General features: G+C 38.7%; 2 protein-coding genes across 6 annotated transcripts; one reads left to right on the top strand and one right to left on the bottom strand.

The window, feature by feature from the left end:
- Positions 1–484: 484 nt before the first annotated feature.
- On the top strand, positions 485–12,030 carry LOC120495278 (semaphorin-4E). Of its 2 annotated transcripts, none has more exons than XM_039694770.2 (15): positions 485–762; positions 4,898–5,219; positions 5,344–5,489; positions 5,604–5,666; positions 5,777–5,875; positions 6,211–6,310; positions 7,832–7,933; positions 8,366–8,517; positions 8,610–8,782; positions 8,865–9,024; positions 9,282–9,504; positions 9,723–9,838; positions 10,061–10,224; positions 11,119–11,171; positions 11,244–12,030. In XM_039694770.2, the coding sequence occupies exons 2-15, from the start codon at positions 5,126–5,128 to the stop codon at positions 11,957–11,959; spliced, it is 2,361 nt and encodes a 786-aa protein (XP_039550704.2). In that variant the 5' UTR covers positions 485–762; positions 4,898–5,125; the 3' UTR covers positions 11,960–12,030. The 2 variants fall into 2 exon arrangements, with proteins under 2 accessions (XP_039550704.2, XP_039550705.2); XM_039694771.2 differs by having other exon boundaries at positions 486–762; positions 6,211–6,306.
- Positions 12,031–12,328: 298 nt separating this feature from the next.
- Positions 12,329–17,182, bottom strand: scamp4 (secretory carrier membrane protein 4). Of its 4 annotated transcripts, none has more exons than XM_039694772.2 (7): positions 17,100–17,182; positions 16,632–16,749; positions 16,389–16,517; positions 15,828–15,984; positions 15,637–15,738; positions 14,438–14,555; positions 12,329–13,878 (listed from the first exon to the last, which is right to left on the bottom strand). In XM_039694772.2, exons 2-7 carry the CDS (start codon positions 16,636–16,638, stop codon positions 13,696–13,698), a joined length of 696 nt encoding a protein of 231 aa, XP_039550706.1. In that variant the 5' UTR covers positions 16,639–16,749; positions 17,100–17,182; the 3' UTR covers positions 12,329–13,695. The 4 variants fall into 4 exon arrangements, with proteins under 4 accessions (XP_039550706.1, XP_088972679.1, XP_088972676.1 ...); XM_089116553.1 differs by having other exon boundaries at positions 16,632–16,728; positions 17,100–17,179; XM_089116550.1 differs by having other exon boundaries at positions 17,108–17,167.
- Between the last annotated feature and the right edge of the window lie 568 nt (positions 17,183–17,750).

Genomic DNA, 17,750 nt, shown 5'->3' with positions numbered 1-17,750 from the left:
ACAATCCAAGTCCATGTAACAGGCAACACATTACAAGTAAAACATACATAATCAGATTACATTTTTGACGTTTTTTTTTTTTTCTAAAATAAATTCTAAAATAAATACTTGGAAATGTAACAATGATGTGACTCATGAGATGCAACTTGATGGTACAGCATTTTCTGGTCTTTTTTTTAACCAGCAAGAGTCTCCTTTGATAGATGGATAGCCAGTTGCCACTTTTGCTCAGTCTCAGTCAGCTTGCTGACGAATCTGGAATGTCGGTCAAATGCAGGCTATATTTGCAGGCATGATTCAAATGGTTATTCGTTTATGTAAATATCCAAGGCTACTTTGACGAAAAGGATGAGTTGTAGCTGTTGTGGAATAAACTAATAAAATATAGAGCCAGTTTCAGCAATCGTTCTCTCCCTCAAAGTTATGACACGCCCAACTCGGAAACTCGGATATCACCATTTTGTCCGAGTTTCCAAAGATTAACTTGACAAATTCATGTCCTATTTTCTTACAAGGAAATACGATCTTATCGATTGCACGCGAAGGCAGCATAAGTACACGGCTCATCATCTATACTAGAATATCTGATAATTTAATTTCCCAATCATCAGGCTGGCAGCTGACAGATGGTGATTCATGAGCAGGACGTGACGGTTTCTCTCTCAGGTGTTGGGACACACACTCACTCAGTCAGACTCAGACGGAGTGAACACACACGAGCGACAATTATTCAGCCATTCAAGAGCATTTCTGACATCTCTGGTGAGTTGACTTACGTTGTAATAATATTTGTTTAGGCTAATTTAGTAGAACTAAAGACTTGAATGCCTAATTAAGCTACTTTCGCTTCTTCATGGGTGTTTAGTGAATCCATGTGTAGCCATAGCTACTTTAACATTGACATCAATTTACTTAGACTATGTATTACTGATCAAGAAAAAGGAAGGAAAACAGGGTCACATCACATTTAGATTAGGGTCCAATTCTCACTATTAACAAACTAACTGACTTTTGTCTCAATAAACTCCTTATTAATAGTTAGTATGGTAACTGTTAGTTGTTAAGTTTACGTATTGGTTGGATTAAGGGGTGTAGAGTATGGTCATGCAGAATAAGGCATTAATATGTGCTTTATAAGTACTAAACAACCAATATCCTACTAATATGCATGGTAATAAGTAAGAGTTGGACCCTAAAACGACAACATGGCTCCTTATTTATATTTGGAAGTCACACATAAAAAGTCTAAATGGCATTACTAGTGTCAAACTAAGTGCCATTGATTTTAAAGAACGATAACACAAGCACACATCTTAATCATTTTAAATAATAAGATAATATGTTCATGTTGAGGATGAAATTGTGGTTGTAAAACGCACGTCAGTGTTATGAAATTCACCTTTGCTTAATCTGTTTGAAGAATTGACTTAATACATGGATAAAAATCACTAGTTGATTCAATGTCATTTTATAAATAAGCATTTTTTTCTTCCTGTTTTGTGGTGAAATACACATTTTTGTGTGACTCTTAAAAATAAAGGTTCCAAAACGTTTTTTTTTTTTTTTCCCCTCTATTCTATATTTCCTCACTATTTTTGAGAGTACGCACATCACACATTAAACACTGAGGTAAACTCAACAGCGTCTCAAGTCCTGCTCTGACTTGCCTGAACGCTAGAAGGGAATGTTCCTTTTTTTACGCCCATCTGATTCCCCAGGTCTTACACCTACTCGTTTTTAGTTTAAGTACAATTTTTTTTGTGTGTGTGTGTGTGTGTGTGTCTTTGTGAATATAGTCCTGCCACAATAGCATTTGTTGTTGTTGTTGTTCTACAAAGAGCTGTAACCTTTAGCTGATGATTAATCACCTCGAGCATTAACAATTATTAAGCATATTTGTTTTAGTGAATTGTACGAACAAAGGCCAAACTGGGTGTGTTTTCCAACGTAAAAGTGTTACGCAATGTGAGTGACACATTGAGTGTCATTGGAAGGCTGCAGGTTAATAAATCACAAAGCATTTCAGTTCAACCTAAACCATTTGAATACTCAGGAACCATGACCCTATACAGTTCAATTAAAACGGCCTCTATTTATACCTGAAGCTGGAATTACCAGTTGCTAAATGTGCGAAATAACAGAATGACACAAGATATTAAAAAAGATTTTCTAGCTCTAATTTTTGCAATTCCTTTAGCGAGTCATCAGGGTCTTTAGTTCAGCTATGATATCACTTCCCGTTTCATGTTTTTTGCATGGACTAGGCAATTTTTCTTTTACATTAATTGGTTAAAGAATAAATTAAATTTTATTTATGATAACATGCCCTGAATTACTATTTCAAACAATTAAAAAGATTATTATTATTTTACAGTTAATGCTACAAACTTATATTTTAGTTTGATAGCAATATTTAAATAATTGTACAAGTTTCATTTTAATGTATTTTGAATAAAAAACGTATTTATTATATTTTATCTTTAAATTTTTCGACTTTAATCTCAAAATATTTTGACTTTAATCTCAAAATTTTACGTCTTTAATCTAGAAATTTTTCAACTTTAATCTCAAAACATTTCAACTTTAATCTTGAAACATTTTGACTTTAATCTCGAAACATTTCGACTTTAATCTCGAAACATTTCAACTTAAATTTCAAAACATTTCGACTTTAATCTCGAAACATTTCAACTTTAATCTCAAAACATTTTAACTTTAATCTCAAAACATTTCGACTTTAATCTCGAAACATTTCGACTTTAATCTCAAAATATTTCGACTTTAATCTCAAAATTTTTCAACTTTAATCTTGAAACATTTCAACTTTAATCTCGAAACATTTCGACTTTAATCTAGAAATATTTCGACTAATTTTTTTCGACATTAATTTTTTTTTTACAGACTTTTTTCTTTTTTTTAACGTTGCAGTTCGGGGCTTCCGTAACAGACTGAAAATTTTTATTTAAAAAAAAATATCTATAAAACTTTTATTATTTTTATTTAAAGGGGTTGTTTTTGAAGGCAGCATAAATGTATCCGTCACTGCCTTTGATATCCCACAATCCCGTGCGTTCCACTCCGTGACAGTTGAGCTAAAACAATATCAATATGGCGTCTGACAGTTGCGGTTTGTGTGTAAATGTACGTTTTTGACCAACGGTTTCCATTTCTGATGTCATTTCTAGCGATAAATTACTATTGTAGTAATTAAAAGGACACTCCACCCATTTGCATTAAGCTTTCCATTGTTAGAAACCCAGTTATACTATTGAATGGTCGTGCAACACTCTCTCATTTTCCCCTGAGACGAGAGAAATCTGCTATTTACCTTTTTCACTTCCTCCTACAATGATGCAAAAATCGTCATTTTACGTCATTGTAGGAGGAAGTGCAAGAGAGGGGGATTTCTGTAAAGACTACAAGCACAAGATCCCACCCTTTCAAACCCACCCATAGGGGGTTGGACCTAATGGGCTAACAGACCAATTACAGATCAGTGCCAGGGCGTTTGATTTCACCGGCAGAAACTTTTTGGCTGCATTTCACATGTAAAATTACGCATCAGAGTAAGTGTGGCGATTGTCTGAACCCCATATAGAATTAGGCCAATCCATTGGCTGATGGCGCGGGCGCCGCCTTGACGCTCTTACGTCGTCATATTATATTAGCGCGATTATCTGATTTCATTGTGCGAAATCATGTTTTCCAGGCGGTAGCATAGAGTGGAGCTCAACTCTAGTCTACATTGATGGGTGGAGTAGTGGGAGTGGCCTGCGGAGCTGAGCATTGCAATGCACTATGGGGATTGTTGTCTACAATAAACAAGCACTAAAAAGTCATTTTCTGCCTTTTATCAGCCAAGTAGGACCCAAATTAGAAATATAATAGATACTATTCTACATATATGACCCACTTTCAATACAAGTTCATGTCTCCACCGGTGGAATTACCCTTTAAATATTTGCTTAGTTTTCTCCAAAGCTCAATTTTGCTGTTGATCATTAAACCATTAACTTACTCTGCCTCAGAACCCTATCAGTTTTGTGATGTACCTTCATGCACAATCATTGCCTGATAAGGCAGCGAGGCAACAAGTCTGCTGCCTAAAGCGTCTACCAACCCTGTGAGCATGTGAACAGGTGGGAGAGGCTCGTCCGAAAAGTTCTTACTCAGCAATAATAGGATTTGATTTAACACTCATGAGTAACAGCAAGCCTGTCTGACTCTGCAGTGAACTGAATAATTCATTTGATTAATCCTCTAGGCCTGTGCTTGACTAACCAGAATAACTGTTTTTAATTAGGCGAAGTAGAAAAATCAAGCTTGCAAAAGCAAGCACTCACATTCTCTTCACATTCGCCTGACTTTCATTTTTAGGTTGAACTTTTGGATGTTGCTCAATCGAAACACGCAAGACAAGAGCATCTCGTTTGAATGTAAACATTTCAAACATGATGGCTGTTGTGATTAATCCCACGCAGCGTCACGCGAACATGCAACAGTGTTTAAGCGGGTTTTCAGCCTCAGGCATCAACAATTTCAGGTATCCTCCTCGTACCCTAATCCGCACTTGTCTCAGCCTGCCTCCTTGCTCACATCTGAGTGGGAAAACGACCCGTGTTTCTTGTTTTCAACCACAAATGATTGCTGTGAATCTGTCAGCGCACTGTTTTGGTGCAACAACAATTGAGTCACCGTTGAATTCCTGAAGTTTAGTGAGGAATGTTTAGGTAAAGCAGGTGTTTACTAAGGGATGAGTTTGAGTGGAGGATTTTGTTTGGTGAAATCTGCTGGTTCAGTGCACTTCTTACAGGAACAGGCCTTGTTTGGGAAGTGGGATCAAATGTATGTATGTTTTGATATAGATCTCAGTGTAACGTGTGTTTTTCTTCTACAGATGTAGACGGGACAGTGGACAAGGTTTATTTGCACTCCTTCAGCATCCAGCATCATGGACTACCACTTTTGGCCACAAAAACTCTCAAATGATAAACGTATATGTCGGATACGGACGCCCACCAATAGCCCGATCTACTATGGAAAAACATGAGATTGTTAAATATGCTAAATATTGAAGTAATCATTTTGTAGGTTTTTTTTGTTTGTTTAAGTGAAAAACAAAGCCATGTATTATCCTCTGTTCTTCATCATTCTGCATGGCTGCATGGCTGGATGGAGCAATCTGAATAGCACCCCCCGAAAAACCATTCAATATGAAGGTAAGAGTCTTCTTTCTTGAGTTTACAATTGAGCCCTCCTTGAGTTTAACTCTATATGAACCATGTTCGTGTTTGGCTATAATGCTTCCATTGACAAATCGAAAACTCGTGTTTTTGCCCTTAGATAACCATGTGATCATGTTTAAAGAGGAAGGTATCTGGAATTACTCCACAATGCTGATTAGGGAGGATCTGGGTTTGCTGGTGTTGGGGGCGAGGGAGGCCGTCTACGCCCTTGACATAAACGATATCTCCGATGCCAAGTCTAAGGTGCCGGTTTGATTTCCTTTCCTTTATCTCTTGGCGACAAAAAGACAGAATTCTTCGCCCTGTTTCAAAACGGCACATCTGTATAGTCTGTATTGATTTCCCTCCACCCATCAGGTGCTTTGGAAAGTTACAGAAGAGAAACAAAAGGAGTGCACCACTAAAGGAAAACATCCTGACGTGAGTAACTGCCACACATTCTCACAAAGACACATAAACACATTAGCATAAATACTTTGAACAAGGGAGGTTGTTTCTATTTGATATCAAAAATTGGATTACCTTTTCAGATCGACTGTCATAATTATGTACGGATGCTGCATCAAATGAGCAACGGCATGATGTACGTGTGCGGAACAAACGCATTTAGCCCAACCTGTGATTACATAGTAAGTGACATAACCAGAAAAACTATATACATATATATATATAAAAAATATAATTATTTTTAATCATTTCAATTAAAAAAAAAAAATTCTTATAAAGGTCTTATAAAATTCTGAATATATATATATATATATATATTAAATTATAAAGACAAACAAAATGAAATAATTGGCTTTTACTTTGTCATTGTACTCACTGTTTGTATTTTAGCAATCCATCACTTTCTTCCTGGTATGGGATTAGGAACGTCAGGTGTCATGTGATCCATCAAGCGCTAGTGTAATAGTGCTAAAAAACAAGATTAAAAACCTTGTGTTCATTGCATTTGTTTGAACAGACATACAGTGACGGGCAGCTGAAGCTGGAGGGAAAGCTGGAAGACGGGAGGGGGAAATGTCCTTTCGATCCGTTCCAGAGATCCTCTTCTGTTATGGTTGGTATGTATGTCGTCCATACAGGTTTTTTTTAGCAGTTTAAAGTGTCCTTTTATGCTTTTCCGAATATTAGCTTTCATGCATTGTGTAATATAGCTTTTTGTGAAGGTAAAATGTCAGCAAAGTTTTAAAAAAATCAAAGTGCACGACAAATTAAGTTATTGTGCCTTAAAAGAAACAATCGATTTGAACTGCCGAAAAGAGTCGTCAGCTTTTCAAGTCTCACTTCCAGTTACAAACCTAAATAACAATGTAAGAAATTTGCATAATGACAGCCTACGGTCTGAACAACGTCTACTTTGACCCTCAAACATTGTAGTTGTAGCTGAGACTGAAAGAGTTTGGTTTGTGTTGTCGACGTTTTGGGAACACATTTTTGCTGCTAAAGCAAATCCACTTGCATGCACTTCTGGAGGATGAGGACTGGAACTCATACAGAAAAAACTATGCTGTCTGGTGGTATTATTGTGTATTGCGTGCTGAGGGATCCTCTGAAATTCAGATATTGTAATGAGCGTTTTGACAACAGACTGGGCCATCTGACCAATCAGAGCAGAGAAGACCAATCACAAAAGACTGGGCCGTCTGACCAATCAGAGCAGAGTAGAACAATCACAACAGACTGGACCATCTGACCAATCAAAGCAGAGTAGACCAATACCAACAGACTGGGCCATCTGACCAATCAGAGCAGAGTAGACCAATACCAACAGACTGGGCCATCTGACCAATCAGAGCAGAGTAGACCAATCACTACAGACTGGACCACCTGACCAATCAGAGCAGAGTAGACCAATACCAACAGACTGGGCCATCTGACCAATCAGCGCAGAGTAGAACAATCACAACAGACTGGGCCATCTGACCAATCAGAGCAGAGTAGACCAATCACTACAGACTGGACCATCTGACCAATCAGCGCAGAGTAGAACAATCACAACAGACTGGGCCATCTGACCAATAAGCGCAGAGTAGAACAATCACAACAGACTGGGCCATCTGACCAATAAGCGCAGAGTAGAACAATCACAACAAACTGGGCCATCTGACCAATCAGAGGAGAGTAGACCCATCACAACAGGAGAGTAGACCCATCACAACAGACTGGGCCATCTGACTAATCAGAGGAGAGTAGACCCATCACAACAGACTGGGCCATCTGACCAATCAGAGGAGAGTAGACCCATCACAACAAACTGGGCCATCTGACCAATCAGAGGAGAGTAGACCCATCACAACAGACTGGGCCATCTGACCAATCAGAGGAGAGTAGACCCATCACAACAGACTGGGCCATCTGACCAATCAGAGGAGAGTAGACCCATCACAACAGACTGGGCCATCTGACCAATCAGAGGAGAGTAGACCCATCACAACAGACTGGGCCATCTGACCAATCAGAGGAGAGTAGACCCATCACAACAGACTGGGCCATCTGACCAATCAGAGCATAAAATGGGCACTTTAAATGCGTTGTGGAGGGGAAAAAATGTACAATATATATATTTATTTATTTTTCCATAGATGAAGACCTGTATTCTGCCACGTCCATTAACTTTCTGGGTTCGGACCCAGCCCTATCCCGCACATCTCCCATTTCACTGCGCACAGGGTTAAGCTTCAATGGTATGTCAGACGTGATGACAAGACTTCCTCCAGGAAACAAAGATTAATTACAGGCTTTAATTATTCTAATTGTAGATTAATACAAGGCTTTGTGTAAATAATATTCTAGTATTTATGAATTTATAACTATTTATGTATAATTTATTTATGTATTTTCAGTTTTAGTAATTAAGTTTTGTGCTTTTGTCGTTTTTTAGTTTAAAAATATTTCTATGTAGCTTTTATTTATTTCTATTTCACTTTTAGTCATTTTACAGTACATCAGTACTTTACTGCCAAGAAAACATTTCTAATTTTAAGGGTTTTTTTATGTACGATTTATATTATAGCTATTATCAGTTATAGAAAACGACTTTTAATAGTTTCATTTTTAGTTCACAATAACAACTGCTCCGAACATAGTGAAAAATCACATTCCTTTACCCACTCAAGAGCCAAGCTTCATCTACATGGACATGGTCCCAGAAAGTGAGGACAGTCCTGAGGGCGACGATGACAAAGTCTACATGTTCTTCAGTGAGAACGCCGTGGAGTACGACTTCTTCAACAAGCTTGTGGTTTCGCGGGTCGCCAGAGTCTGCAAGGTAACACTTCACTGGTCCCTTTAACAAAGAGGAGGATTTAGCATATTTAGCCCTGATCTTGTAAAGACTTTTGTCGTTTTCCTGTTTTACAGGGTGATATGGGTGGTCTAAGGACCCTCCAAAGGAAATGGACCTCCTTCTCGAAGGCTCGTCTGGACTGCGCGGTCTCTGAGCCCAGTCTGCCCTACGTCATACAGGACGTCTTCCATGTTCGCAACAAGAAATGGAGGAAAAGTGTATTTTACGCTGTCTTCACCTCTCAATCGTAAGTTTTGTCCTTCGTGGTCTTTTTTTTTGCATCTGAATTCACTCATTGGTTCAGTTGACAGTTGTGTTTGTGTTTGCAGGAGCTCAACAGATCAGTCTTCAGCGGTATGTGCATTTAATGTTACCGATATCAGCGAGGTGTTCTCTCACGGCAAATTTAAGACTGAGGTGACCGTGGAAATGTCTGATGTGAAGTGGGTCACGTACAACGGAGAGCTTCCTGTCCCCCGACCAGGAGCTGTGAGTGGTCATTAATAGTCTTATATAGTCTTTAAGGGGATGCGTGTAATATTGAACATGTTAAAATAGTTTAAATACTTAAAAACTACCATATACCAGAATGTTTTAATTTACTGTGGTGAATACTTTAATTTTGGTATTGAAATTCTACTGTAACAAATTTAAAAGAATATATTGATATTATCGTATATTTACTATAAAATGAAAAGGGTATAATTTTTGCAAGGGTATAAACGTTTCACGTGCAATCTTCGCAGTGCATCAACAACGCAGCGAGACGTTTGGGAATTAAAAGGTCGCTGGACCTCCCTGATAAAACCCTGCAGTTCATCCGAGACCGGCCTCTCATGGACGACGCAGTCCGTCCAATCACAGGCAAGCCCCTGCTGCTCAAGAGAGGCCCGTTGATGACCCGTCTTGTGGTAGACGTCGTAACTGCATTGGACGGACAGACCTATCCTGTGATGTTTGTCGGCACAGGTGAGATTCCCTTTAGCCTCTAGGGCGAAGCAGCTCGTAAAGTCAGTTAGAGGGTGTGTGTAAACTGTCATTCAGAGGAATGTTAATTGTTCCTTGGACTGAGCTATTGCATTTGTTTTTTTTTTGTTGTTGTTGAGTAGTGTTAAAAAGCTGGATGTAGAATTTAGTTTTTGTGGTGAAAGTTAATTGTTTTTTTTTGTTTTTTTGTTTTCCATCAGAAAATGGTTATGTGCAGAAAGCAGTGAACTATGATGGAGAAATACACATCATTGAAGAAGTTCAATTGTTTCAGAACACTGAGCCGATTGACATCCTACGACTTTACCAGAATCAGGTACGCAATACTGGGGATGGGTATAGATGCTTATAATTCACTTTAATGTTCCTTTTTGCTTCCATATGAAACAGTATTAACTAAGTAAGGAGTCATTTTCACATCATTACATTATACTTTTGTAATGACTCCTAATTACCAAAGTGGTGAATTGTTTAGTTGCATAGTTCATCATGAAAAAAAAAAAAGCAAGAATCAGCACGAGTTGTCTGTCTGGTCCAGTTGTACGCAGGCTCTGCGTCTGGGGTTGTACAAATGCTCGTCAGCAACTGCAGTCGTTATTCTTCCTGTCTGGACTGTGTGCTGGCTAGAGACCCTTACTGTGCCTGGGATGTCACTGCTCTGTGGTGCTCTAGATTACCCACATCACCTGAGGACGCAAAAGGGTAAGACACTCACACACAAGAACAATGCCCAGTGATAGGTGATCGGTTCTGCACAGATTTTGCTCATCTCAAACAAGCCTACTCTCTTTCCTCCCATCATGAGTGGACACGCCCCCTACTGCTGATTGGCTCACTCTCTTTCCTCCCATCATGAGTGGACACGCCCCCTACTGCTGATTGGCTCACTCTCTTTCCTCCCATATCATGAATGGACACGCCCCCTACTGCTGATTGACTCACTCTCTTTCCTCCCATATCATGAGTGGACACGCCCCCTACTGCTGATTGGCTCACTCTCTTTCCTCCCATCATGAGTGGACACGCCCCCTACTGCTGATCGGCTCACTCTCTTTCCTCCCATATCATGAATGGACACGCCCCCTACTGCTGATTGACTCACTCTCTTTCCTCCCATATCATGAGTGGACACGCCTCCTACTGCTGATTTGTTCACTCTCTTTCCTCCCATATCATGAGTGGACACGCCTCCTACTGCTGATTGGCTCATTCTCTTTCCTCCCATATCATGAGTGGACACGCCTCCTACTGCTGATTGGCTCACTCTCTTTCCTCCCCTATCATGAGTGGACTCGCCCCCTTACTGCTGATTGGCTCAATCACTTTCCTCCCCCATCATGAGTGGACACACCCCCTACTGCGGATTGGCTCAATCATTTTCCTCCCCCGTCATGAGTGGACACGCCCCTACTACTGATTGGATACAATGTGTTCTGCTGCTCGGTCCGATCCACTTTCTCAGAAATCACTCAATGCACCTTTAAACAATAAAACTACATTTCATTAACTTCAGTCAGGTTTTTTTGTAGCTGAGGCTATATTTAGGTGTGTAAACAACCCATACTGACAGTTAACGTCAACGTTTTTGCATTTTAGTAATCTGATACAAAGCCTGAAAGACGGGGATGCCACTCGATGCCCAACAACAGGTATGTAGTAACTTAGTTGTTCTGATTCCACATTAAAATCAGGGCTTTATTTAACGTTCTCCCCTTCATCAGCTACCGGGGAACCAAAGATCCGCACCCTGGTGCTGGGAAACAACATCAAGTTGCTGTGTCGAGCAGAGTCTAACCTGGCCCAGGTCAAGTGGAACTTTGCTGGAAAGCCACTCCCCTACTCAAACAAGAAGTACACTATTTACAGTGATGGCATCCTCATCTACAATGCTTCAGCCAATGATGCTGGACTCTATACCTGCATGTCAGTCGAGTGGGCAAAAGGGAGACAGTACACCCAAACACTTGCCATTTATGACTTACGTGAACGCTTACCAGTCGATGTGACGGACAAGATTAAGGCTACATTGGAAATACTTACTGAAAGCCACACAACCTCATCAGGTTTGCATGAAATCGAAGAGCCACCTATTGCTATTAATCAGAGCAGTGAGAGTAAATGGGTTGTAATGCAAGTGTCGCTGGCCGTGATATCCGTCATGATGGCCTGTTTGCTGATCTGGAACTTGTACATGGGCCACATCTCTCCATTTATGTGCTGTGGGAGACAGCCAATCAAAAGCCCCAGGAATCTTCCAGGAAAGGAATACATGCACACAGGAAATGATGCCGTAGACAGTAAACAGACAATGGTCAGGTTGTGCGTCACAACAAACAGTAATACTGAAGCAACCAGCTTCCACAGGAATAACAGCAATGGGGATACGTCAACAGACATTCATATTTTTAAGTACATTACGGATGAGTCTGAGATTTAAGATTTGATTTTTTTTATAGAATTTTTGTACTTATTTATTTTTTATTACTAATAAAAAAAACTACAAATTCATTCATTTTAACTCATTTTAAAATTTAATTGTGAAAAAAATAAAGATTTTCTTAAGAAATATGAAGGTAAAACATCCTACTAATCAGTAGCTGATTGTCAATTCAAGATTTGGTGCCGTGACCCGGAGTACTCAAGCACACATTTCTTTACAACACCGTCCTCTCTCCTGTTTCACCTCAATTAATACTATGAATTTGGACACACTACGCATTTCACATACTGCTTTTCACCTATTATTTAGTAGGGAAGTATGCATATTTAGACGCAGAGAGTGACCGCAATAAAAGCGACTACAGTCTGAAAAGTAATGTTTTATTGAACTGAAGCTGGAAAGCCATTCCAGTCACATGTCATATGCAGGATTGTTCAATACATTGGCTACACAAAGTGAAAACGCTGCAAAATCATCCTCCTGTAGCTCTGTGGAGGGAGATATTGAGCAAAAAGGACCAAAGATCAAGTCTAATATTAAAAATTAGTATTTTAGCCCCCAGCCAACCACAACTGTAAACTCGAGATGAAACCAGGAATAAATGCGCAATACATATTTATACGCCAGTATTAAAAATAGCACAGGATATAGCCACATCCACCAATAAATTGTAGCACTTGAGGGAAACTCGAAAGCTATTGGTTCACACATGCTTAATATGCATGAAGAATTAAGGCTGTCTTCATTTCAAAGACGTGAAAAGCTTTAAACGGAAAGACAGGCACAAGATGTGTTTGCAAGGAAACATTCCCAGGCATAGCATTTTAAAAAAATCTGAAACGCTTTGCTGCGGTGTATAAAAGGGGCGTGTCATATGCAAACCATACCATTTACAAAGACATTTAACACATTTAAGACATTCATGATGGTTGTGAATCTTAAAAGTGTAAGTGAATAATTATCCGAAGTAAAAATAAAAAAAAAATTAACTGCAAAAGCGCCGATGTGGAAGAGATGCAAGATAGATTTTTTTTTTTAGGTAAATAGAAAAGCTGCCATGATTTAGAAAAGAACACTCAGACATACTTTTCCCCTCTCAAAAAACACTTTCTCTAACATAGTCAAGCAATTGTGTGTCATATATATATATATATATATATATATATGCATTTCCATCCATTTGTTTTAACACAAATCCAAGTCGATGGAATTACAAGAAAAATCAAGGCTAAGATGAACTGAAGGCATCTGATGAATTCATCGATTTAATAGTATATAACAGTGTCTTTTTTTATTTTTGAACTAATGTTCTGCCATTTGGCTGTCAGTGTGAGGATAGTATGTGTTGAGATGTCTTTAAAGGAGCAGTTTGCCTATTTTGATTGTTCATTTAACCTTCTGGTTAGTGTTTCCGTCAGAATTTGCACCCAGAACAGGGTTTTGACACATTTTCGATCGTCATTCACTGCTATTTAAATCAGTGTTCACAGGAGATCTACTCAGAATGTTATACACATTCTTTTTAAGGAGTGATTAACATTCAATCTTTTTGCTATATTAAAAAAAAAATAGGACAAAAGCAAAATAACCATTCACGAGTCCACAGCCATGTGATCTGTCTGAAGACTTTTCTTACTGCACAAAAATATTAGGTACTGTCCCTCTGCAAACTGCCCCTTTGACGTTAAGACAAACAGTGGTGCTGTTGCTCCATCTGTAGTTCAGAAAAGGTATCACCAGGGTCCACTCTCTGGATAGTTGGGCACAGCGGCTGGATACTGGGGCAGGCTGGGGCCTGTTTCAGAGATGGCGTTGAATCCGGCTTCTCTCACAGGGGCGTTCTTCCACACACCCGTGCTCCACTCTTCCTGCGCCCGCTGTAAACTGCCTCCTCCACCACGATATAGTCGATGGACCTTTGAGGGGGCAACACTAATGTGACACTTTGCTCTTTTATTTAACTGATTATACATTATACTCGTTCATCAAAATGAACAAATCTTTTTCTGAGTCATTTGGTTCATTCAACGAACAAAATGAACGAATTGACTCATTTTGATGAACGAGTTGGAACAGGAGAGTCACGAACGTGCATCGCAATACAGAGCAAGCATCTGAGCTTATAAAACTTAAACTTGTTTTTATTTATTTAATAAGCGATCGTTTCGCTTGATTAGACCCTTATTCATCGTCTGGAATCGTTTAAAGCCCTTTGAACAGTTTGTAGTTTGCACTGAAACGGTCTTTTGGACCTTAAACCGTTTGGTTCCCATTGAAGTGCATTATATGGAGAAAAATCCAGGAATGTTTTCTTCAAAAAAAATTTCATTTTCGACTGAAAAAAGAAAGACATGGACATCTTGGATGGCATGGGGGTGAGTAAATTATCAGCAGAAGTTTTTTGAAAAGTGAACTACTCCTTTAATGATTTGCTCTTTAAAGTAAGACTTTTGTGTGTGTGTGTTCAAATCATACCTTGATGAGAACAAGTCCCATGAGAACCGTATCTACGGTAAAGAGCAGAGTACAGATGAGCATGAATATAGCCGAGGTTACATTCGTGCTGAAAAACGTCACTGTGGCAATCCAACCACTGCGAAGAGAGGAAAATATGGCGAGTTAACATCATTGGAAGTATTAAAATGGCCACACAAAGATTGGATTTATTGATGCAACACAAGTTAAGCTCAATCCTTATGTTGATTACCCCAAAAATATCCCTTTTAAAAACGAACTACAATCATTTATACTTGTTTTGATTATTACAAATAATTATCAAAAAATAAACATAGAAAGAAAGTTAGAGTTGGGGTAAAGCAGAAGTCAAACTGCCGTTTGGGTTCGGTAACACTTTTTAAATGTTTTTGAAAGAAGTTTTTTAACGTGAGCAGGGCGGGAGAGCGAGAGCCTGGGGTATTTTACCTTGCTGTCCTTATTATGCTTATATGCCACAGCCGGCTGTTTATGCATATTTTATTATGCATTAAAGTTTAAAGCGATGAAAGTTACATATATTACATTCCAATGAAAAAGTGCTGAATCACTACTCATTTCACGTTATCTGATGAATTAAAATTGTGGGGTAACGCAGCGCTGTTTTGCTTGTTTAAAACAATCACGCTAAATAAAATATTCAAATATCAAATATTGATCACTTCGTGTATACAGACAGGCGCCATCTTAGAAATTAGTCTCGATAAGTCGATCCCCGAACGCCGTTCATACAGTTCAGATCATTTAGCACGTCATTCATGGTTTGACTTGTCGCGTCTGTTTTCCAAAGATGGCGCCGCCTGTATACACGAAGTGAACTGTCTTTATAAAGTATCTTCTTATTAAATGGTCTGTACACTTACAAAGTTCTCAATGCTTCGTTTTGCATGTATGGACCCTCATTATGTTACTGTGTTATTGTGGGGCTATTTTGAGCCTTGTTAGTGGTATAAACTAGCGATTTATTTTTACTTAGTACATGCCCCCAGTACTAGCGTTATACGCTAAACAGTTTTTAGAGATAAAACTCTTTACATTCGATTATCATGAAAACAAATCTCAGAGAACGGTTGACTAGGTACCGATGTTTTATTAGACCAAAGGTTCATTGTTCGCCGGAGTTCTCCTTTAACTCAACTCATATTAAATATTGAGCATCCTAAGATTTCAGTGTTACTCACCATGCACCCCAACCTGATATTCCAAGACTCTGGATGAAAGCGAGAACACATTGCAGGAAGAAAATGAAGAAGAAGGTCATGAAGTTGAAGGAACTATCAGCCCTGAAAAGACACAAAAAGACGAAACGGTTTAATCAAAGTGAAAAACCAAACTCAGCAAATTTGTCCTTTGTCAAAAAGAGTTTCCTTGCCTGAATGCTTTATAGAGCGGCCTGAACCAGCAGGTATAGCTACATGGGCTGAAAACCAACAGCCAGAGGATAGAAAACCCAAAGTTGATCGCTCCACCCCCTCCGGCCCACCAGGCTATGCAGGCCACCACATTAACACAAAGTGTGATGGAGTATACTGGAAAAACAGAATAGCAGTCATCAGATAAAGGAATCAGATCTTAAAGTGATAGTTCACCCAAAAATGATCACGTTGTTCCCCTGTAAGACTTTTGTTCATCGTTAGAACACAAATGAAGATCTTTTAATGAAATATGAGCCAGTTCTGTACTCTCCATTGACAGCTGCGTCATATTGACAGCTACTCCATTGACATATTCATCATATAAAGCGATCATGTCTACTGAAAATTTGGACTGAACCGCTTAAATCATTTGGATTAGTTTTACGATGAGGGTGAGTGAGTGAATGATGACAGAATTTTCATTTTTGAACAACTAACTCTTTAACTGCTTCTATCAAACTTAGGAACTGAAACTGAAACCAAACTATTCCCAGTCAAGTTTGCATTTCTTTACTCACAGATCCAAAGATTGTAAACACGACGCACAAGCTGGCAGTGGGGTTGCGGAATCTCCTCGTCCACATTCTGGTAAAAACATGGCTTTATGCGAAGAAACTTCGGCAGAGGGGGGAAGTTGTTTGCTCGATCTGTCAGGCAAAAAAGGAAATTCTTTTTTTTTTTTAACCACAGCGATAATAAGGGACCAAAAAGCAGAAAAAGAGACATTTATCATTTTTTAATGCCAACCAAACTTGACCTACCTGTCATTTCTCAATTTTGAGAAAGGGTGGATCTGTTGATGTTTCTGGTGCTAATTAAATTTTCCCTCTATGAACTGATATACTGATGTTTTCAGTGCTAAAAAAACACACAGATATCCTAAAAACATGCAAAACATTATAAAAAATAGTTAAGGATATAATAATCAGCAACTTAAGTAACTTACATTAAGTAAATGATACTGTTGATAATACCATATAAGATCAAATTTAGGGCTTTATTTTGTTTTAAATATGTGTGGATGATTAAAATACTTCTACATTACAGCATATTTGAAAACATAGCACAGGCCAACAGCTAACCATGCACTGCCAAACACAACTGCAGTAGAAAATCAACAGTCAAACTATATCACGTCTACGCAAATCAGAAATACTATTTCCTGTGCTTAAAAGAAAAAACATTGCTTTGATGATTTAATAAAACTTGTATTCGCGACGATACGATACCTGTGTACCGTTAAATAGTATGTTGGGGATGCGTCTGCAGTCTGCATTGAATCCGGGCGATCACGTGACGGACTGAAGCGTTCTGATGCATTGTGGGAAATGTAGTTCTAAATGCAGCCTGTTTTGTATGTGGCAGGCAGACGTTTTAACTGCTGAGCACTACAAGCCCCATCACAAGATGATCAAAGGTGTGGTCTCAGTGCTTTTGACTAAAATATTTACCAGTTTCCTTGCCTTGTGGCAATGAAAAAACAGGACATATTTCTGTTTTTTTTGGCAGAAACTTGTACATATTTTCGTTCTTTTGAATTTAATTTGATCTCAAGATAATTCCAGATCTTTTGCGGAATTACTGATGTTTGTACTTAGCTGATCAAATATCAATCTTTAAATGTGTTAAGCCTATTGAAAAACACTGAATCAATTAATCTCAACAGTTTTATTTAAAAAAATCAGTATTCAGTTCTTAAACTGATTTCCGTTAAACTGAAACCTTCAAAGCAGTTAGTTAGTTAGTTAGTTAGTTAGTTAGTTGAAGTTGCACGAAATAACAACTTTGTGACTTGTTATTTTCATCGGACCAATCCTACTCGAGAATCACACTCAGTGTCAAATCACAGCTCTTTGCACGTGTTACGAGGCGGGACTGAC

The sequence above is a fragment of the Pimephales promelas genome, chromosome 2, assembly GCF_988280905.1.
Source record: "Pimephales promelas chromosome 2, fPimPro1.hap1.1, whole genome shotgun sequence".
Taxonomy (NCBI): domain Eukaryota; kingdom Metazoa; phylum Chordata; class Actinopteri; order Cypriniformes; family Leuciscidae; genus Pimephales; species Pimephales promelas.
Note: the sequence above shows the minus strand (reverse complement) of the source record. Positions and strands in the feature narration are given on the sequence as shown.

Bases quoted from the DNA above. Each gene is read 5' to 3' on its own strand.
- LOC120495278 (XM_039694770.2), top strand. From the start codon at position 5,126: ATGTATTATCCTCTGTTCTTCATCATTCTGCATGGCTGCATGGCTGGA. The intron at 9,025-9,281 runs GTGAGTGGTCAT...CAATCTTCGCAG, and splicing joins CTGTCCCCCGACCAGGAGCT to TGCATCAACAACGCAGCGAG. The intron at 10,225-11,118 runs GTAAGACACTCA...TTTGCATTTTAG, and splicing joins TCACCTGAGGACGCAAAAGG to TAATCTGATACAAAGCCTGA.
- scamp4 (XM_039694772.2), bottom strand. The intron at 15,985-16,388 runs GTGAGTAAAGAA...CTGTTTTTCCAG, and splicing joins TGTTTACAATCTTTGGATCT to TATACTCCATCACACTTTGT. The intron at 14,556-15,636 runs GTGAGTAACACT...CTCTCTTCGCAG, and splicing joins ATATCAGGTTGGGGTGCATG to TGGTTGGATTGCCACAGTGA.